This window comes from Mesoplodon bidens, assembly GCF_964165515.1.
Source record: "Mesoplodon bidens genome assembly, chromosome: 5".
Lineage (NCBI taxonomy): Eukaryota > Metazoa > Chordata > Mammalia > Artiodactyla > Ziphiidae > Mesoplodon > Mesoplodon bidens.
In genome coordinates, this window is record NC_138161.1 from 18,778,314 (window position 1) to 18,800,917 (window position 22,604).

At 42.4% G+C, this 22,604-nt stretch overlaps 1 protein-coding gene across 1 annotated transcript; it reads left to right on the plus strand.

Annotated features, from left to right (window-relative positions):
- Nucleotides 1-3,010: 3,010 nt before the first annotated feature.
- On the plus strand, nucleotides 3,011-11,728 carry ADAMTS1 (ADAM metallopeptidase with thrombospondin type 1 motif 1). Its single transcript, XM_081234652.1, has 9 exons — nucleotides 3,011-3,660; nucleotides 5,298-5,644; nucleotides 5,997-6,129; nucleotides 6,518-6,685; nucleotides 7,124-7,410; nucleotides 7,634-7,820; nucleotides 7,910-8,085; nucleotides 9,379-9,554; nucleotides 9,725-11,728. Exons 1-9 carry the CDS (start codon nucleotides 3,012-3,014, stop codon nucleotides 10,422-10,424), a joined length of 2,823 nt encoding a protein of 940 aa, XP_081090778.1. The 5' UTR covers nucleotide 3,011; the 3' UTR covers nucleotides 10,425-11,728.
- Nucleotides 11,729-22,604: the final 10,876 nt, after the last annotated feature.

The window sequence follows — 22,604 nt, forward strand, 5'->3', positions numbered from 1 at the left end:
TGTAGGGGAGTTGACAGATTGGAATGCATTACATGAGTTTTTAGAAAACTACACATTTTCTGCTGGTCTTTTGAATTTCCCAACCTGTACCAATTCAAGAGAATCACATTTTCACTTATGGATGTGTTAAGCCTCTCAGACCCTGGGCCACCTCAAGTGTTTGAAATCTCCATCTCAAAGCCAGTCTGAGGCCCCAACTGCTGGTCACCGTGTGTTGTTTCCAGAGCCCTCTTCTGAGCAAGAGATGTGAAAATTTATTGATGGCTTTGTCGTCGTGTTTCCATGATTCCATAGTCAAGATCTTGTAAGTGTAAAGTGACTTTTCCTCAAATGTTCCCCTAAGAATGTCATCTTTCATCTAGCTGGAGAGAAAGAACAAATGAAATGAAATAAATAAATAAATAAATACTGTAACAGAGGGGGGAAATGTATGTAAAACAAACAAAAAAAAAGGTCTGGAAATCAAACTGAGTAGGGATATTTGGGAAATGAAACCTGTGAAAGCAAAGAGGAATAACTCTTAGTTCAAAGAACAGCAGAATGAGTTAGGCTAGACAGTATAGAAATGAATGGGGCCACTCATTAATGTGTATGTCAATATTAAATTTGAAGGAATAATGGAATGGGGTGAGAGACTGGGTGAAAGGGGGTGGCCAGAAACAGGGTCAAATAGTTAGATGGTGGGAGAATGGAAGAGCAAAGAAAAAAACTGGTCATTGAGTTACTTTAACCTGCTGTTAAAATATATGTAATTTCTGGGTTATTCATTCAACATTTATCTATGACAATGACTCTTAAGAAAGCATCCACGCCTAAGTGTATGGGGACCAGGGGTTGTTTTAAATGCTTTGCTTCTCTGTGCCATTCTTTCTGATTTGATCTTTCCTAAAGAGTGGGAAGCAAAGATTTTGTTTTTGTTTTTCAAGTAGGCGACCTAGAACTCCGAGAGAAAAGAGGAAGTTGGAGAGGTTTTCTGAAAGCAAAAGTTGTAAGAAGGACTCGTTGGAGGACTTGCAGGGGACGCTTTGGGCTAGAACAGAATGAAGTTGGGAAGATCTGGGGAGGAGTAATGAAAGGGACGAGATCAAACTTGGTGAAAACTGAGGGGCGGGAGCGGCGAGGCAGGAGACAGGGCCGGGCGAGGAAGTGGGAGCGCGCGAGTGTGAGGGACACGGGTCTGCCCCGGGTTTGGGGCGGTCGTTCTCACCATTGTCCCCGTGGTTTTCCGCCTGGGGAAACGTTATGAAACATTTCCTTCCTCTGTGTCATTGAACCCCTCCCTCTTTTTCGATGGAAGAGCTGCTCAGCTTTTGCTTAGGGACCTATCTAGGTGGAAAAGCTCAACGTTTCTCGCTTTCCTAACGCGGAGGCAGCCTTTTCCCTTCCTCGGGGAAGAGGAAGGAGGGGTCGGGGAAGGAAACCGACTGCATAATTTCCCCACTGTACACTTTGTAGTCCCAGCGATGCTGCCGCTCCCTGGGTGCAAAAGTGGGGTTCCTTGACGTTTGTGCCAGACCTGGCCTACGTCCTGCAGCTGCTAGTAGGTGGAAGAAGGCAAACTGGGTGGGAGTTGATTATTTCTCGAATGAAGAGAATGCGCAGTTCCCTCCCTAGGCTCTGGGAAATTGAACCGCGCGTTCCAGATCACCTATTCCGGAAGTGTGAACCCGGGTTCCCACTGAGAAGTCTCTAAGGCTGGGGCCGAAGGCGGGGGGGGTGGGTGGTGGAAAGATGGTGGAAGGGGGAAGGGCGAAGGTTTAAAATGCAAACCCATTTTAAAGTCAATGGCCTGGAAAGTGTCTCCTGGCTTCCTCACGCAGGCACGCTTTCTAGGGGACGCGCTGGCCCTATCAAGGTTTCCCGAGAAAAGTTGGGGCGAAGAGAGAGCACGCTACAGCAAACCGGCCTGTGGCAGGCCAGGGAGATGGAGAGGTGGAGTGGGGTATTTTTCTAGAAAGGGGAGCCCTGGCTCATCTCCCAGATTGAAGAGGCGGGCGCTGGCGGGGGTGGGATGCGGTGAGAGAGGGGGCCGGCGCAGGGACAGCCCCCCGGCAGGGAAATCTTGGAGAAAGGACTCCGCTCTCCACCCCGACCGTCCCTTCTGGAAACTTCAGTCCCACGCGCGAACTGCGCTCCCGCAAGAAAGGGGCGGCGGGAAGGGACGGTAGTCCGGGAAGGCGGCGGGGGGAGAGCGCGGTGGCAGGGAGTACCTTCTCCCAGCAGCAGCCCCAGACGTACAAAGTGCTGCTCACAGCGCCTCTCCTGCGCCTTCCGCCCCCAGACTGACGAGCCAGTGGCGCCGAGCCAGAGCGGAGGCCGCCCCCTCCCCCGCCCGGGCCCGCGGCGCAGAACGCGGTTTCGCTCCGACTGAGTTCAGGGGGCGGCGTCCCGGGGATAGAAAGGCGGCCAAGAGGGAGGAGAAAGGGGGTAAGGGGGGGTGGGCGGAGACATATTCAAAGACTATAAAAAGGCGGCCCGGGCTGCCCCGTTCTTGCACTCGCTGGAAAGCGGCTCAGAGCCTGGGGCCTTTGCATAGCCAGGGCGCGCAGTAGGGCCGAGAGGACAGAGCCCAGCGCAGAGCGAGGTGCACCGCGACCGAGGCGGAGGCCGAAGTGAGGAGCTCCAGGCGCCGATCCTCGTGTGGCCCGTCGTCCCTCTCCCGGAGGCGTCCCAGGGCGCTCCGTGTCTCCGCATCAGCCACCCCGCCAGAGCCTGCTGCGCGGTGCCTCCAGCTGTTCGCTAGAAGAAAAACTTCCCGCGCGCCGGCAGAACTGCAGCGTCTCCTCTCTAGTGACTCCGGGAGCCCCATCTGCGGCTGGCTCTGCGCGCACTTTCCAAGAATCATAGCAATTGTTAATTTTAACAATCCCGAGGCAGGCCAGCTAGGCTCTGCGCTCCGGACCCGAACAATAGCCCCTTCGCTCAGTGCGCGGCGGCGCGCGGTGCCTCCCGGGACTCGGGTGCCGCGAGCGGTCCCCGCGGGGTTCAGAAGGCGCACGGCAGGAGGCGACATGGGGAACACGGCGCGACGGTCTCGAGGCTCGCAGCCTGCGCCCGTGCTGCTGCGGCTGCTGCTCGCCGCGGCCTCAGCGCTGCTGGTCGTGCCGGGCGTGCGCGGGCGCCCCACCGAGGAGGAGGAGGAGCTGGTGCTCCTGGCACCGGAGCGCGACCCAGGACACAGGACCACGCACCTCCGCCTGGACGCCTTCGGCCGGCAGCTGCTGCTGGAGCTGCAGCCGGACCGCGGCTTCCTGGCCCCCGGCTTCACGCTCCAGACGGTGGGGCGCAGATCCGGGCCCGACGCGTCGCGTTCTGATCCCGTTGGCGACCTGGCGCACTGCTTCTACTCTGGCACGGTGAACGGCGACCCCAGCTCCGCCGCCGCTCTCAGCCTCTGCGAGGGCGTGCGCGGCGCCTTCTACCTGCAGGGCGAGGAGTACTTCATCCAGCCCGCGCCCGCCGCCGCAGCCGGGGAGGAGCCTCCGGCGCGGCCCCAGTTCCATCTCTTGCGGCGGAGGCGGCGGGGTGGCGGCGGCGCCAGGTGCGGGGTCCTGGACGACGAGACGCAGCTCGCGGGGGTAGCGGGGTCGGAGGACGAACACGCCACGGCGGAGGGGCCATCGCGGGACCGAGCGACACAGCGCACGGGACAGCCAACAGGTATCATTCCCAGAAGAGTGGTTCCCACTTGTCTCTCCATTCATCTCCCTCTCCCTACCTTCTCTGTGCTGCGCGACTTGAGGGTAGAGCCCTGTTCGCAGACGCGAGCCTATGTCTGCGGACAGGACGGAGACGTGGTGTGGAGGGAATGCGGCTTAAGGTTTGGGTTGGTGAACTAACCAAAGCCTGCTGGAGCAGTTAATTCCATTTGCCCTAATAATAAATGATTAAGACAGGACAGACGTTATCAATGATGTTTCTGCTAAGGAGAAGCGTTGATCCGGAAGGGAGAGCTGGTAACCCAATGCCTCCCACTTTAGTTGAATGTGAGCTTGTGCGACTTCTTTCCACCTTGTTCATTTCTTTTTAACAATTGTGCACGTGTCCTTTGGTCGAGTTGCAGCTTCGCGCTTAGTTTTGTAACCGCTGCCTGTTCGCGCACCCTGAGCCCAGAGGAGGGCAGAGATGGAGGGGGGAGGAGGGATAGTGACCTCAGAATGTGCAGCCCGCGAGCCTGGACAGCTGCGCTACGATCCCTGTTCTACTGGCCTCAGTTCCCTTCCCCCCTTTAAGAGTCTGACCCCGACCGGCTGGCGGTGGCGGGGCCCCTCTGCAGAACCTGCTTGGGAGGTCTCTGCCCGGCTCGCCCCGCCTCTCCGCGCCTCCCACCAGCCTCCCACTTTGCGCTCCCTCTCGCGGCCATAATTCTGCTCGGAAGCACTGTTGAAAGTTAGTCACCGGTGATCCTTCCTGCTCCGCCTTCCCCTGTTTCTCTCGGTTGTGTGCAGTGCTTCCTGTCTAGTTCTTTTCATTCTGTCACTCACTGGGGTGCCTTGTTTCTTTTTTGAACTTTCTCACGTGGCTTGTAAAATGTTCCTCTTCACCCCTGTACGTCCGCTCCTTGAAGCGGTTACGTGGTCAGAGCCCAGTGTAGAACGTCCCTGGGGGCTGGGTCTCAGTCAGGAGTCAGAGGGCTCTTTTCGAAACAATCAGCCGTGGCCCCGTGGTCCGAAGCAGGAACTTATTTCCCTGGGGCGGTGGGAGTGGGGCAGTCGGCTGCTTGGCAGACTGGGTGGTCCTTGTGCCCGGATTTGGCAAGAGCAGACCACCGCAGGGACCCGTGGAACGAGCGAGCAGTGCAGTGCAGGCTGAGATTCCTTCAGGCCCGGCCCCTCGGCAGAGGCCACAGCCCAGTCCTGGGCCTTCCACGTGGAGCCCGATGATCTCATTCAGGATTTGATTCCTGGCCTGTGAAAGAGTGACTCAGGGGCTCTGCCTGCCCCCCTTGCTCCAAGATTTTACTACAGCTGGGGAGAATGGTTGCGCACACTGCCTTTTTCAGATTGTATGATCTCAGAGAGGACAAAAGAAATCCTGCTCAAAAAAAAAAAAAAAAAAAAAGCCTGACCTGACACCCCTCAGAGGAGCACATGGCCTTTTTTATTTACAGTAAAGGAGAAAACTTTAAAAATAACATTTTCGGTGAAAAGAAATGCAAATATTTTTGTTATTGTTGCTCCGGGTGTATTTTTGTATTATTTTCTTTGACTGGTTAGGCTTTCTTTATATACTCTGGGAAGGTAGCTATCCTTGGCTAAACTGCCCCTGAACAAACTATCTTCCTTGTGTCTTTACAGGAACTAGAAGCCTAAGAAAGAAGCGATTTGTGTCCAGCCCCCGCTATGTGGAAACTATGCTTGTGGCCGACCAGTCCATGGCAGAGTTCCACGGCAGTGGGCTAAAGCACTACCTTCTCACCTTGTTCTCGGTGGCGGCCCGGTTATACAAACACCCCAGCATTCGGAATTCAGTTAGCCTGGTGGTAGTGAAGATCCTGGTCATCTATGAGGAGCAGAAGGGGCCAGAAGTGACTTCCAACGCTGCCCTCACCCTGCGGAACTTCTGCAACTGGCAAAAGCAGCACAACCCGCCCAGTGACCGGGATGCAGATCACTATGACACTGCGATTCTTTTCACCAGACAGGTGAGAAGAAGACATTGCCAATGATGAGAGTATTCTCTTGCGAATCAGTTTTGTAATAAGCAAACGTATGTAAGGCATTTTACCAATATTTTTGCACTTATATTTTTTAATTGGCTACCATGATTAATCTTCCTTATTCCTTTTAATATTTTAATATCTCAAGTTTCACAGTCTTATTTGAATAGCATTGGGGAAAATCTTAAAGTCACACAAAGTACTCCTAAAAGAACGGCTCAACAACAATGAATGTAGATGCCCTAAAGCACATGTGAAGTTACACCCTGCCAAAAAGTTAGATCACAAGGTTCGTGCTCTGTCTCTGTTAATACGGACATACCTTTGCTCCTTGTAGGACCTGTGTGGCGCCCAGACATGTGATACTCTTGGGATGGCAGATGTTGGAACTGTGTGTGATCCCAGCAGAAGCTGCTCGGTCATAGAAGATGATGGCTTACAAGCTGCCTTCACCACAACCCACGAATTAGGTGAGTCTGTTTTAGAGTGAGAGTTAGCCCAATTCATGAATTCAAATTGATAAATTATGTATTAATTTAAGAGGGAGAGTCTGCAGGTTATATTGCTCTTTTAAGGTGCCAAATCTCCCTAGAAACTGCAGAAAATAGTTTTCCACTCTTCTCAACATGGTCATTTTTGTTAGAATGCAAAATAAGATAGTAGGAGCTATGGACACATTTGGAAATTTACATGTTTGTTTACACCCTGTGAAAAGTAGACATTGTCTCTAAAATAGATTATCTCCCAAACACATTTCTTCCTCTAGAAATATCACTTTGAGACAAATGAATCCCTGTTGGGGAAAAAAAATGCTGCAAATGACCTGTATTTTAATGTGGGTTTCGGATGTCTTCATAGGCCACGTGTTTAACATGCCACATGATGATGCAAAGCAATGTGCCAGCATTAATGGTGTCAACCGGGATTCCCACATGATGGCGTCAATGCTTTCCAATTTGGACCGCAGCCAGCCCTGGTCTCCTTGCAGTGCTTACATGATTACATCATTTCTGGATAATGGTCATGGTAAGATGCTCCAGCTACTCTTTCTAGATGTTATCCAACCATCCACATGTAGGGTACTAGTGAAACCAGTTCTTTCTTTCTTTTCTGTCCTTTTTATTTTCCCTCCTTCAAAATGACTTTCATTGTCAACCGCATGCATTTTTAGATCTTAATTTCCAGTAAAAGATAGTGCTTCTGGTCAGGTAGCTCCCAGAGTACATTAACTTAAGTTTTTAGCAGAACAATGATTTCCTGTCATTGTTAATGCAGAAATATCCCATTGAGAATAATATCTTAATGATAGTTTAAATCTCTCTGACATTCTCCCCCCAAACTCTTCAGCTTTCAAATCGCTTCGCTATATATTATTGCTTTTGGTAAGTATTTTCTGAAACTGATCTACCCACTGCATGCTTTAATTTGCTATTTCTTAATATTCATTGGCATTTTTCCTTGCAGGCGAATGTTTGATGGACAAGCCCCAGAGCCCCATACAGCTCCCCTCTGATCTCCCCGGGACCTTGTACGATGCCAACCGGCAGTGCCAGTTTACATTTGGGGATGAGTCCAAACACTGCCCGGATGCGGCCAGCACGTGCACGACCCTCTGGTGCACAGGCACCTCTGGCGGATTGCTGGTGTGCCAGACCAAACACTTCCCCTGGGCCGACGGCACCAGCTGTGGAGAAGGGAAATGGTGTGTCAACGGCAAGTGTGTGAACAAGACTGACAAGAAGCATTTTGATGTGAGTTTTCCACTGCAACACACGCTCCTTTAAAATTCAGAATTGAAAGAGACCAAGTGATGCTAAAACATTAGATACCACGTTAGCATCCTGACCTGTGGGCTCTCGCAGGGATACAGGATAGAGTCGTATTATTGATTCTTTGTCCCATGTCTTTCTCTTCTATTTCCTGAAAAGGTCTCCGTAGAGGTTTCTAACGCTGATCATTTCTGTCTCCATTTAGACTCCTGTTCATGGAAGCTGGGGGCCGTGGGGGCCCTGGGGAGACTGTTCAAGAACGTGTGGTGGAGGAGTTCAGTATACAATGAGGGAGTGTGACAACCCGGTCCCAAAGAATGGAGGGAAGTACTGCGAGGGCAAGCGCGTGCGCTACAGGTCCTGCAGTATTGAGGACTGTCCAGAGAATAATGGTGAGTAGAGAGAAGGTGAAAAGGATGCGCTGCAAACGGGTGGTTGAAGACCGGAAACAGATAACACCATCGTCTCCTTCTATTTCCAGGAAAAACCTTTAGAGAGGAACAGTGTGAGGCACACAATGAATTCTCCAAAGCTTCCTTTGGGAGCGGGCCCGCGGTGGAGTGGACACCCAAGTACGCAGGAGTCTCACCCAAGGACAGGTGCAAGCTCATCTGTCAAGCCAAAGGCATTGGTTACTTCTTCGTTTTGCAGCCCAAGGTAGTGACTTTTCTTCAGACTTTTTGCCTAAGAAACAAGGCCTTAGCTTGCTCCCTTTTCATTCCAGCTCTGTTGTACTTTCTTTAATTTATATATATATATATATATATATATATATTAAAAAAAAGCTGAGCTTTTAATTTATTTATTATTTATGGCTGCATTGGGTCTCTGTTGCTGTGCACGGGCTTCCTCTAGTTGCAGCGAGCAGGGGCTACTCTTCGTTGCAGTGCGTGGGTTTCTCATTGCAGTGGCTTTTCTTATTGCGAAGCACGGGCTCTAGGTGTGAGAACTTCAGTAGTTGTGGCATGCGGGTTTCAGTAGTTGTGGCTCGCAGGCTCTAGAGTGCAGGCTCAGTAGTTGTGGCACACGAGTTTAGTTGCTCTGCGGCATGTGGGATCTTCCCGGACCAGGGCTCAAACCCATGTCCCCTGCATTTTCAGGCAGATTCTTAACCACTGCGCCACCAGGGAAGCCCTAATTTATATATTAACGTGTTCAATTTCAGGTTAGAACTGCTTTGCTTCTAGATACATTGGCAACTGCTTGCTTTGAGTTTGGTGCTGTTTTGGGTTATGAATGAAGCTTGAATCCAGTGCTTATGATTCTTGCAATGGTTTATTATTACTCCTATATGTGAAGAAAAGCCCTTTACCCATGGTTAGGTAAAGTATGTGTTAACATGGAAACCATCCAGTGGTTTTGGAAAATAGTTCAGGTGTGGCCCAAAGTACTTGTCACTGGGTGACTAGCAGTAGTATGTGCAAATGGGCTTATTAAAATGAAAGTCTGAGCATTGAGAGCTCTTGTGTTTGAGAACATATACTGAACTAATGGAAGCATTGTTTTGCTGAGGAGATGAATCTGGCTCTGAGGTAGAAAATGGAATTGAATTTGGTTGAAATTATCATGTGTCATTATCACTGTGGGCTATGAAAACAGTCTTCAGTTGCAGATTCAACATTCAAGTGATTTATTCAGCACCTGTTATTGCCAGGTAGTATTCTAGATACTGGGGATACAGCAGTAAACAAATTGACAAAAAGCTCTGCTTTTTTGACCTTAGCTAAAAGTGAGATAGGATACAAATAATCAAAATATTTATAATATTTTCAGATGGAAAAAAAGCCAAAGAGAAGGGTAGTGTGTGCCGTGTTATAGAGTACTATTTTAATTTTGATAGTCAGGAAAGCAAAGATGTAATGGTAATGAAGAAAACTTTCAGAACTATCCTAGCATCATCTCTTGCCCTTGTTAATGTGTGACACCAGGTACGTGCCCTTCCTTTTTCAGGTGGTAGATGGCACTCCTTGTAGCCCAGATTCCACCTCTGTCTGCGTGCAAGGACAGTGTGTAAAAGCTGGTTGTGATCGCATCATAGACTCCAAAAAGAAGTTCGATAAATGTGGCATTTGTGGAGGAAATGGATCTACATGCAAGAAAATATCAGGATCAGTTACTAGGGCAAAGTAAGTGTTAAAATGCCATACTCCCAAAGGTCTTATCATTTCGATGTAACTTTTTACAGGTCTGGTAAAAATTACATTCTTAAATGATTACCTGGTGTTTCAAGCTAAGTATTGATTATATGATTAGCTGGTGAATGAGAGATTTTTATATCTGTTTTCCTTGTCTGCAGACCTGGCTACCACGATATTGTCACAATTCCAACCGGAGCCACAAACATTGAAGTGAAACAACGGAATCAGAGGGGATCCAGAAATAATGGAAGCTACCTTGCCATCAAAGCTGCCGATGGCACATATATCCTGAATGGCGACTTCACTTTGTCCACTTTAGAGCAAGACATCACGTACAAAGGTAGTGTCTTGAGATACAGTGGCTCCTCTGCAGCATTGGAAAGAATTAGAAGCTTTAGCCCTCTCAAGGAGCCCTTAACCATCCAAGTCCTGACAGTGGGCAATGCCCTTCGACCGAAAATTAAATACACCTATTTCGTGAAGAAGAAGAAGGAATCTTTCAACGCCATCCCTACTTTCTCCGAATGGGTCATTGAAGAGTGGGGCGAATGTTCCAAGTCATGTGGACAGGGTGTGCAGAGAAGGCTGGTGGAGTGCCGAGACATCAATGGGCAGCCGGCTTCAGAGTGTGCAAAGGAAGTGAAGCCGGCCAGCACCAGACCTTGTGCGGACCTGCCTTGCCCCCTCTGGCAGCTGGGGGATTGGTCGCCATGTTCCAAGACTTGCGGGAAGGGTTACAAAAAGAGAACCTTGCAGTGTCTGTCCCATGATGGGGGTGTGTTGTCTCACGAGAGCTGCGATCCTTTAAAGAAACCTAAACATTACATAGACTTTTGCACAATGGCAGAATGCAGTTAAGCAGGGGCAGTGTTGAGGGAAAAAGGCAGTGGGGAAGGGCTGATGCACTGAAATCAAGAAGGCTGAAGGAATCCAGTGCACCTTGCCGGTGATCAATGAGGTGTGCCGATGAGTTGGGAGGTACAGGTAGGTAGAAAAGAAGTTTGATCATCAGAACTGCCTTCCAGTTACAAAATTGATAGGGTAGTTTATGAGGATCATTAATAGCAGACCAATAAGATAGCATGAGAAAGCCCCAGGGCGTTATTATTTCTTTTGTTAAGTCTATGACAAGTTTTTACAAAAATAGAAACAATTGTCAAAGTAAGTGTAAGAAATATTACAATCCCTGTTTCCTGGTACTGATGAAATACTTTGTATCATGGAGGTTGGGAAATGAAAAGCAGGAGGAAGATGAGATTTTTGGTTTAAGATGTGGCTTACTTTACCTCACTACCTATGGAGGGAGAAAGGAATACACATAGGATCTTTGACCATCACTGTTCCTAACTGCTGTGGTTTCAGAGAATGTTTATGCCATCTCTTCTGTTGAGAGTTAAGAATTCAGGACTGTCCAGCATGAGAAATGCTTAGCAACGTCCAGTGACTCAAATGACTCCATCTTTCCTTTCTTGTGCTGTTATTGTGTCTTTATTTGTGAATTCATTTTGACAAAGAAACAATTCCATGTATTTGTAAAAAAACAGCATTAAGTCTACAAGGGGAAGAAAAGCAGTGATGTATCAGATGCTGGTAAAAGCTAGGGGAGGCCTGTTGATCTGGGTACCTCCTACATTTCTTTCCTCCTGATGTAAGCCTACTTAAGGAATGTGGATGTGGAAAAAAAAAAAAAAACACAGTTTGTGTCTGAAAAAAGTAAGATCACACAAAAAGAATGTAATGCCAGAACAAGAACGGGGTGTGTACAATGGGGTCCCCAGTGTTTGGGGACATTGAGAACACACATCTCACGGTGGGGAGGCTACTGAGGGGTAGCGGGTCCATCCCCAGCAGCTGGTCCGACAGTCATATCCTGGTGAATGTCTGTTCAGCTCTTCTACTATGAAAGAAAATGACTTTTTTCCATATGTATATAGTAAAATATGTTACTATAAATTCTATGTACTTTATAAGTATTGGTCTGTGTGTTCCTTCTAAGAAGGACTATAGTTTGTAATAAATGCCTATAATAACATATTTATTTTTATACATTTCTTTCTAATGATAAAACTTTTAAGTTATATCGCTTTTGTAAAAGGTCATATAAAAATAGAGTATTTATACAATATATGTTACTAGGAAATAATAAAAGGACACTTTTTGAACATGTGTCTATTTTTTTTAATGGGAATTAATTCCTGGGTAGGAAATCTGAAACACAGATTTTGAATTTTTGTTTGTTTTGTTTTAAAAATGTCTGGTTTATTACCTTTTTAACACTGATAAAAATGTTTCATTGCATACATTTTGTTAAAACATCTTTATTGGAGTATAACTGCTTTACAATAATGTGTTAATTTCTGCTTTTTAACAAAGTCAATCAGCTATACATATACATATATCCCCATATCTCCTCCCTCTTGCGTCTCCCTCCCACACTCCCCATCCCACCCCTCTAGGTGGTCACAAAGCACCGAGCTGATCTCCCTATGCTATGTGGCTGCTTCCCACTAGCTATCTATTTTACATTTGGTAGTGTATATATGTCCATGCCACTCTCTCACTTTGTCCCAGCTTACCCTTCCCCCTCCCCGTGTCCTCAAGTCCATTCTCTACATCTGCGTCTTTTTTCCTGTCCTGCCCCTAGGTTCTTCAGCACCTTTTTTTTTTTTTTTTAGGTTCCATATATATGTGTTAGCATACGGTATTTGTCTTTCTCTTTCTGACTTACTTCACTCTGTATGACAGACTGTAGGTCCATTCACCTCACTACAAATAACTCAGTTTCATTTCTCTTTATGGCTGTGTAATATTCCATTGTATATATGTGCCACATCTTCTTTATCCATTCATCTGTCAATGGAACAGATATTGAATCTGAAGAGAGAATATTTTCTTCAATTCTTTGGAAGTATGATTTCATTCTAATGAAATTATTTTATGTATCCTTGGGGTATGTGATTGCTACAAAGAAAGAAATCTGTTATATCTTTGCTGATAGATAGGTTTGTTACTAATGTAATAATATACACCAGTGGTTGGCCAACTTTTTCTGTAAAGAGCCAAATAGTAAATAGGTTTTGTGCGTCATACCATCTCTGTCACAACTACTCAACAGTGCTGTTGTAGCATGAAAACAGCAATAGACAATACAGAGATGAATGGGCATGGTGGTGTTCTAATAAAACTTTATTTATGAAACAGTGGGCCAAATTTGTTCTGTAGGCATAGTTCGCCAACCTCTGATGTGTAACATATAAAATGGAAAAAGATGGGATTCTGAATACATTTGAATTCATATCTCTTCCTCAATTATATCACGTAAGTAAAATTTTGTGAAAGTATTTAAGCTAATGAGTAGAAAACGATGCCTCATAAATTATATTTGGGATAGACATGCTTGGTGAGCCAAGCCCTCCAAATATTTCATGTGCTCTTCAGGAATACACGGGGTGTTTTGGAGAAACCTCGGAGCACCCAGGCCACCCTCTTGGTAGCCTTTTGTAAGTCACTCTATTTTAAATACTACATGGTACATCAGTGGCTTTAAAAGTTCAGACCGCTTCCAAAGTAACTACATTTCTCTCAGGAAATAGCTTACTTGCTAGAAGACTCGGATTATGTGGTTAACCACAGACATTTCCAACTTTATATTTTCATCCTTTTTTTCACCCTCCTTTCTCAAGTAGTTCTATATAATATGCTAATTTCAGATTCCAACGGTAATTCTAATTTGCCCGCAGAATTACTCAATGTTCTTCCCCTGAGCAGTTGAATTTAAGATATTCAGGAACCAGGTGCATGGAGCAGAAAGTGGGGCAGAAGAGGGGAAAGACATGTTAGTCTATGCTTAAGTTTTTTCCTACCTATTGGCCACCAGACTGAAAGGTGAAAGTCAAATCTCACACCATGGGCAGTGGCCCCATATAACTCAGTTAAACATAGAATTTGGTCATGCAATTCAGTGCCCTAACATGCTCTTTGCACCAATAACCTCTCCCACAATTATTTGTTTGGCCACATTATTAAGGTACAAATCCCCATAGTAAGTGACATGGAGGACACACACACACACACACACACACACACAAGACCGTTTTCCTCAATTACCATATAAGCTATTTGATAAAATGAGATAAATGTACCTAGAATGATAACTCATAATTTAAAAAAGTCATTTTCAGATCTAGCCTAATTCACTGATGAGTTTTTCCTTTTCAAAGGCTTACATTGATTTGGTGTAGTAAGCAAGGAGAATGAAATTCAGGACACAAAGTGATAAAAATAGCCGAAAGATTTTCCACTACTCTCTTTATTCTCAGCTCAAGGTAATGGCAAACAACTTTCTAAGTTGCCACCTTATTTTCTTCAGCCATCTGCTGGTGAGATTTCCCTTTTATCAATCAATGGAGCCATTTAAAATACTCTATTTTGGCAGCAAAGAGAGTTTAGCTTAAAATACACATCCGGTTCTGTGAGCTTGACCTGCTTAAAAAGAGGAAAGATTTTGTGCTCACTTCTGTTGCAGGTACAAATGATGAGCTGGCGTGATGTTGAGGACTCATTCAAACACCTAATTTTCAGAACATTCTGCAGGCACTTTCTTTCTCTAGTATTTCAATAACCACTATGCAAGCACAATTTTTGCATCAGAGCTTTCACACAAAAGTCAGCAAAAATCATTTCCACCTTTCGCTTTTGTTTAATTTGTCTTCCAGAAGAGGGTTCTGTAGATCTTAATGTAACTTAGGAACAACAGATAACAGCTACAATTTGCTAATCTCGTTGGTTTTCCAAAAAAGAAGAAAAACAAAAATGGTTAACATAAAGGATGGGTGTGCTAGACCTACCAACAAAATGGACCAAAGTTACTCCAGTATAGAAATGTAGTCTGTTCTGCCATATGCATACTTCTGTGAAATGAATGAGTTAATAAGACATTAGCAGAATGGAAATAGTACAATGTGGAAGATGCTTTGGTTCATCAACAATTTTCCCAGCCAATAAATGTTTGGTGCCTTCTCTTAAGAGCAGTGGAACAGAAAATATACTAAGTCATGAACATGGCAAGTCACAGAGGAATACAGAACTATGTAGAATCTCCACTCATGCCAGTTGTCTCCATTTGGTCTGCATCTTGGAAGTTCCTAATGTGGTCTGTGTTCCGTTTGCTCTTGTATTCATAATTCAAAAGCCTGAACTTTTCCTTACAGCCTCTTCTATTAATCACATTGCCCTTGTTTTAGGGTAAGTTTGTATAATTACAAGCAGCCATTTGTAATTTAGCATATTTTGTTAGCTATCTTAATTTCTTTTCCTTTAGGGCTACTATTGTTCTATGTTCTACGTCTCTTAAGAGGAGTTATAAACCATTTACTTGCTGGGGTCAGAAGGAGATTGAGGGCAATTTTATGTAGAATAATACAAGAAGGCTTTTTCAATGAGATCTTTGGAAGAAAAACAGAGAGACACAAGGTGACAGCTCTCCAAGGGATGAGATTACAATAGACAGGGGTCTGCACAGGTGGAAGTAAGCTCATCTTCTTGGAGGGGACAGCAAGAGGTCAGTGTGGTTGGAGCACTAAGGAGAGGGGGAAAGAGAAGAGGCCAGTGGAGAGCAGAGAGCTTGCTCAGCAAAAGTAGGAAGTATATTTGGGTTTTGCTCTGAGTGAGACAAGGAGCCAGTGGAAGGAACAGAGCATAGGAGAAACATGGTCTGACTTAACATTTTAAACTGGAAGGAGACCAGACAGGAGCCAGATAAGAAACTATTGCAATAATTGCAATGAACGGTAATGATGGTCTGAACTAGGGTGATAGCCATAGAGGAAGTGAAGGAGGTCAAATTCTGCAGTTCATGACTCTGAGATTTGCAGATGGATATAGATGTGAATGGGGGGAAAATATCATGGATAAGTCCAGGGTTTTTTTGTTTTTCTGTTTTTTTGGTGGGAAAAGAGTGTTCTGTGCAACATTGATGCATACTACACTCTACTTAAAGACCAGCATAAATTAAAAATACAAGATTTTTGGTAAGTATTGAAACCAGTTAAACCTATAGGTAAATATAAGTAATTGTTGAAATTACAGTTTCAAAATTAACTGGAAATATAGAATAGTAGTTAAAGAGAAGATATATAATGTAAAATATTTTCATAATAATAATTCAAGTCTAAAACCATATGTCATATTGACAAAATCATAAGAGTAGGATAGAAATTTCTTATGTTAGGAGTTATTAAAGGACATCATCTTATTCTTGAACTTGGTAATAGGGTAAGTATAGATGAATGATATTTCTTAAAAACAAAAACCCAAAAAGTGTCTCTTCATAGAGAGAGGATGTGTGCAAAATATAACTCATAAATAAAAGAATGGAAAGCAAATAATAAGGTAACAGAATTCCAACCACATTATCATGACAACACATTGTTTAAACTTTCCTATTAAAAGACAAATATCTTCAGGATGTGTTTAAAAATAAAATCCATTGACATGATAAATAAAAGGGAACTAACTAAATCAAAATGACATTTCTTCAAAGAAGTCCAAAGATTTACCAGGCAAAGAGTAGGAAAAAAGTAGGAATAGAATATGAAATCAACCAAAAATTTATTTAAGATGGAAAAGCACTAAGCAAAATAAAAATTTACATATCTTGTGGATTAAAGATAGAATCTACAATAAAAAAATATGTGTCCCGGATAATAGAACATCTATATATCAATCTTAAATTGTTAAAAATACAAAGAATTATCAACAGGTAAGGATTATTCTATTTGTCTTTAAAACCTCTCTCTAGGTCAAGGAAGACCAAAAATGTAAGAAAATTAAAAAAGGTAAAACTTTACAAAGACATATAAAAAGACTGAGTAAAGCAAGAGACATGCAAGTTTCTTTTACAGTAAGTCATAAACCTTCTATTTTGTCCAAAACTAATTAGTAGATTGGATGAAATTCCAATCATTAGCCATTCATAAATTTTTGGAACTTGATAACATAATTCTAAAGTTCTTCTGAAGAAATAAATTTGGTGAAGATAAAATAAAGGGAAATGCAACTGAAAAACACAGTGTAATGTAAGATACCTGTTCAACCGGATTTGAAAATGCACCATAAAATTACAATTAAAAAAAAAAAAAGCAGTACTTGTAGAATTATTGACAAGTATATTTATTTTTGTTTTTTTTTGTTTTGTTTTGCTTTTTGCGGTACGTGGGCCTCTCACTGCTGTGGCCTCTCCCATTGTGGAGCACAGGCTCCAGATACGCAGGCTCAGTGGCCATGGCTCACGGGCCCAGCCGCTCCGCAGCATGTGGGATCCTCCCGTACCGGGGCATGAACCCATGTCCCCTGCATTGGCAGGCAGACTCTCAACCACTGCGCCACCAGGGAAGCCCTTGACAAGTATATTTATATGTGAGAAAGATAGCTCACAAATAAACCTTAGTAATCATAACTACAAAATATTAGAATATAATGAAGTTAGCAACATAAGTCTGTGAGTAAAAATTAATCATTCCAAACAGAGCCTTAAATTAAAAACTAGAAATTTACTTGGAAAAAAAAATTTAGAGCTTTCCTTCAGATCAGTTGTAAACTTAAATTCCAGATATACAGAAAGTTAAAAGATTTAAATTCAACCCTGATTAGCAAATATAGAGAAATATTTATCTGATCTCTGAATGGGAGAGGAAATCTGAACACAGAAATAATGAAAGGTATTAAACAACCAAGACACACACACATAAACGAATTGCTTTGATTGGCATAAAAACTTCAAACTTCTGTGTTTCAGAAGAGCCTTTTAAAAAAATGTGAGAAAAAAAAAGTGTGTTTTCATGAAACACAAAAGACAACCAAGCTTTCCTCAGAACTTTCCCAGAGGCCATTGGTTTCACCCCAGGATTCCAAATGGCCACCCAATTAACCTCTGGTCATCCTTTAGATCTCAAAGTAAAGGTCACTTTTCCAGGGAAACCCTTCCTAAATCCCTCAGGCTAGATTAGCTCTTAAAAAACCCTGCACTTTCCTGTCTTGTCACTTTTCACAGAAATCATATACTCTTTTTAGCTCTGCATTTGTTCTGCTCGATATTATTTTCCCAACGTTTAGAACTCTGCGTGTTCAAATATTATATTTATTTAATGAATAACCATTAAAAGTAGTCAAACTATTGCGTATAGATAGTTCTACCCCTAAGAATCCATGCTAAATAAATAAGCCAAAAGGTTCACAAAGATTTGTATATGAATGTTACATAAATCTAAATGCAGCCACAAAAGAAGTACACTGACAACTACTTATGACATAACAAAACTTGAATCTCAGGGAATTCCCTGAAGGTACAGTGATTAGGACTCTAGGTTTCCACCGCAGGGGGCACGGGTTCAATCCCTGCTTGGGGAACTAAGATCCCACGTGCCGCCACGCAGTGTGGCCAAAAAATTTAAAAAATTTTTAAAAAGCAAAACTTGAATCTCAGATTAGTGATAATGAGGACCAACAGTCCTGGAAGTTCACTGTGTGTTTTTCATGATAATTCAATTAATACTCAACCCCTGCCCCAACTGTGATGTAGATATTATCATTATTCCTACTATATAGGTAAGGAAACTTGGCAAAGAGAAATTGAACTGCTTGGCTGAGCTAGGACAGTTAGCAAGCAGCTCAGCAAGGATTCCAACCCAGACATCCAAACTTGAGAGCCTGTAGCTTCTACACTCTTAAGCATTATGTCATATTATGCTACCAAGTTGTACACACACATAAACACACACTCACACTTAACAATCTATATACACAAAAATAACCTACCTGGCTATTTTTATTTTCTTCTTTGTACGTTTATGTATTTTCCAAATTTTCTACCAAAAAAAAAAAACAACTATATCATTTTTATAGTCAGAAAAAAATGACTTATAAAGGGTAGGAAAATCCTAATTAGAGTGGTTTTCACTGGGTGAATTCTTCCTAACCAGAAATTTCCAGAAATTATAAATAGTTTCTGTTTTTGTTTAATTTGTCCCCAGTAAGAACACTTTAGAAAGCTGAAGCACTTTTGCAGTACCGTATCATAAAAGAAAGTCAGTTTTGTTGGTATTTTATGATGATGGCCATTCCAAGCACGGAGACAGAAGTCAAGATGGATAAATTGGTCTGTTGATTACTAAGTAACTTAATATTCTAACTTAAGTATACAAATTATGTTCTGAGGATATATTTCTGAAGATATATGTGTGTGTGTGTATATATATATATACTATCTATCACTAAAAGTACTAAAATCACATTTCAAATTCAAATCTGAGTTTTCCAACATTTTATATTTTTCTACCTCTCTGTCCCTATTCTCAGTGAATAGCATAAATGAACAGTAAATCTTTAAGAATTTAGAGTTATTGACACTTTAATGTTTTTTAAAAGTGTGTACCTAGCAACCAGAGGAGAGCCAGGAGAATCAAACTCATAAATTCCTATCAGGCATAAAATCCACAGAGATTGTGTATCTACGTATGTGAGGTTCATTGCATTATTAAGTCCTGTAATTCATAGCTGTCTAGGGTGCAAAAGTAGCCAAATGTCAGCACTGAGGAAAGGCTGGACCCAAGCTCCACACTGACATTCTCAGTATTTTGAGACTATCTATGAAACAAAAAGATTCACCGAAACTAAGAGCAAAACAATAAACTACAATCTTCCTGGTAGATAAATGTATAAAGAATAAAGCCAAGGTGTGACAATGTTATCCCTCCTTATTACGGAAGTTTTGTGAAAATTACTTTTTAAATTCAACTGTCCTTTTCAGTTGCTCTCATTTTCCTTATGGAAACTGCCAGAGGGGCAGAGAAATGCTTTTCCTTTAAGTAGGAAGGAGGGAATGTCTACTAAGCACTAACATAGTAACATGTTAGGATGGAATAATGGTTTATTAATGCAGTGCTGTTTATTTCCTTGAACAGCACATCAGTGAAAAGGTACTGTCACCTCATAACCAGGGTAGATAGTTCTAAAATTGTCTCTTCTTTCAAAAAGTCAAGCTAAATACTGAAGTAAAATAATAATCTGGAATTTAAAATTTTCTATCAAAAACAGAAAAGGTGGGGATAGAAGAAACTAAGTCAGGAAAATGATGATGATCATTAAAGCTGAGTGATGGATAGAGACTCATTACACTTTGTTCTCTGCTTCTGTGTAAAGTAAAATAGAAAAACCGAAAAACAAAAGAGAAGCTGTAGTTCTTTTATCCAACTTACAAATCAATGTCAGTACTTGAAATAATTTAAGATATGACTTACATTAGTGTCCTTTTCTACTCTTCCCCATGTTTGGGGGGACAGAGAATAAATGTATGTAAAGTACCCACACTCCTTAAAACAGAAGCACTCCTTAAAACAGCTTGATATGGAACACGAGAGCAAATCATGTAACAGAAAGAAACAAGGAAAGAAAGAAAGAAAGGAAGGAAGGAAGGAAGGGAGGGAGGGAGAGAAGGAGGAAGAAAGAAGGAAAGAAGGAGAGAAAGAAAGAAAGAAGGAAAGAAGGAAAGAAAGGAAAGAAGGAAGGAAGGAAGGAAAGAAAAAGAAAGAAAGAAGGAAGGAAGGAAGGAAGGAAGGAAGAAAGGAAGGAAGGAAGAAAGGAAGGAAGAAAGGAAGGAAGAAAGGAGGGAGGGAGGAAGGACGGAAAGAAGACGGAAGGAGGGAATTGGAGAGAGGGGGAGAAAGGCATTCTTTTTATTTGCAGTGCTATAAAACATAGAACAATGAAATGAGTTTTCTGTTATAAAAGGCTGTGAATTTATCAGTTTTTCTACAAAGGTCTGATTTAAATATTATCATAGGCTATAAAAAATTTACTACTATATAGTATAGACTCCTAGAACTTCTATTTTGCATCAAGAAGTAAACTAAGCAGAGAGAGTGAAAATGAAAAGTCATTTTTGCTTGCATATATTCAGAATTCAATATTAAGGATTAAAAAATTATTATGGCTAATGAAGTACATACCAAGGGATTTTAAATATATAATGTATATATATATACATATGTAAAGCATATATATATATATATATATACTTTATTTTTTTGTATATTTGAAAGAAAAGCTGAGTAAAGAGGAAGGAATTAATATGAAGACACTCAGGGATTTCTCAGTTCCTCAAGCTGAGGGAGACAGGATCATTGGTGAAGCAGGAACACAATGGTCGGCCCAGATAGAGGTCACATTTGGCAACCTTGAAGTTGCAGATGAGGGAGTTCAGCTGAAAGATTAGATCAATAGGCAAGGATCAAAGATCTCTGATTTCTAGCTGAAGCTCTTCACCAGATGTGTTAGATTAGTTGAGTACAGAGTTTCTCTCCATTTTTCTTCTTTAAAGAGAGCTAAGGGTTTACCAGTTCCCTGCTGCATCTTGCATAAAAGCAGGGAAGCTGACCAAATAACAAACACAGGGGCTGAGCAGCTGCCAGAAGTAAAGGCCTTTATAATATTGTTCTGGTTTTTCACTTATTTCAAGTTGGTTTACTCAGTTCTGAATGTTCCAGAACCTTTCACCTTCAAAATTTTCACCAAAGTTGTTAACAAGAGTAGAATCATCAGGCTTGGCTTTCATCTCCTGACTTCTCAGAGCATGCCAGAGGTAATGATAAAAATGGGACTCATTCCAAAGGAACCTTGAGGGGAAAGGGAAGAAGAGCAGGGGCATGGACCATCCATCAGCTAGATAAACAAATTCTGAATAAATGGAAGTTGGCTGGAGGCCTCTATCTCAAACAATAAGGACACGCAATCTGAAAAGCTAGATCTCCAAGTCTATGGGCAAGTTCCTTTGCTGCTACAGATCACAGAGGTGATATCTAGTTTTCAAAGTACAAGATATTCCGGAGCGTTCTCCCTGGCACTAGGACAATTTCTTTCAGAAGTTGGGTATTAGTTAAATCCTGTGCTTTTCTAATTAAAATGCTCTTACACTAGCACTAATATTCTAATACTCTACATTTTTAATATCCTATAAGAAAGCAGTAGTGATAATAGAATTTCCTTGTATGGACCTTCAGTGCAACTTTAGGTTGGAACTCTGAATTGAAGACACAACTATGCAAGATTGCTAAAGAAATCACAGAATATCCTGTTTATTTTTGAGTCTATGCTCTCTTTTCCCTTTCTTAAGACAAAAGCCATTGGCTTTTTGACCAAAACTCATAACAGTATTGTATTTTTTTTCTTTAAAAAACATATGCATGTGAAACATTAAAAGATTAAACTGTAAACAAAGCTGAACACCTGGAAAAGCTTTTGATCCCATAGAGTTGTAAACAGTCAAAAAACCTCACTTTGGGCTACACTAAAAATTGCAGGGACAGTTGCAACACAGTAATACTAAGTTCTTAGCATGATGGGAAGAAGGCAAAACATACAATTTTACAAAAGAAAAATAAAGGCATTGTTGAGAGTCCAGAATTAGGGAATGGAACATTTATTTCTCTGAGGGATTTTGCCATCCACAATGGTGGGACGTTAGGGGAAAAAATACCATACCTTAATTCTTTCTAACATATCTGACTTAAATTATCAATAACCACAAAACAGATACAATCAAAATGTGAACGTTTGTTAATTACAGAGCATCAATAATAATAAAGTCTGTCTTCAGGTTGCTGGATATTACACTTATTCATATTCAGAACCCAGAGGAGAAAGGAAACTAATACTGTTAAAACAAATGCTTACTTTTAAGTAATATTTTGACAGCGACTCTGCTGAATAATCAAACTGTCAACCCCAAAGATTTTATGGAGCAGGAACAGCCCATTGTATTCTAACAGCACATCTTTAAGAAAAACTGCGCTCCTTAAGAATATAGTGTCCACGAATGAAACTTAAAAGCTTTTGCACAGCAAAGAAACCATAAACAAGATGAAAAGACAACCCTCAGAATGGGAGAAAATATTTGCAAATGAAACAACTGACAACGGATTAATCTCCAAAACTTACAAGCAGCTCATGCAGCTCCAAAGCAAAGAGACAAACAACCCAATCCAA

Excerpts from the sequence above, each read along its gene's own strand:
- ADAMTS1 (XM_081234652.1), top strand. The coding sequence starts at position 3,012 with ATGGGGAACACGGCGCGACGGTCTCGAGGCTCGCAGCCTGCGCCCGTG. Across the intron at positions 6,686-7,123 it reads ATTTCTGGATAATGGTCATG|GCGAATGTTTGATGGACAAG; the intron begins GTAAGATGCTCC and ends TTTTCCTTGCAG. Across the intron at positions 9,555-9,724 it reads GGATCAGTTACTAGGGCAAA|ACCTGGCTACCACGATATTG; the intron begins GTAAGTGTTAAA and ends CCTTGTCTGCAG.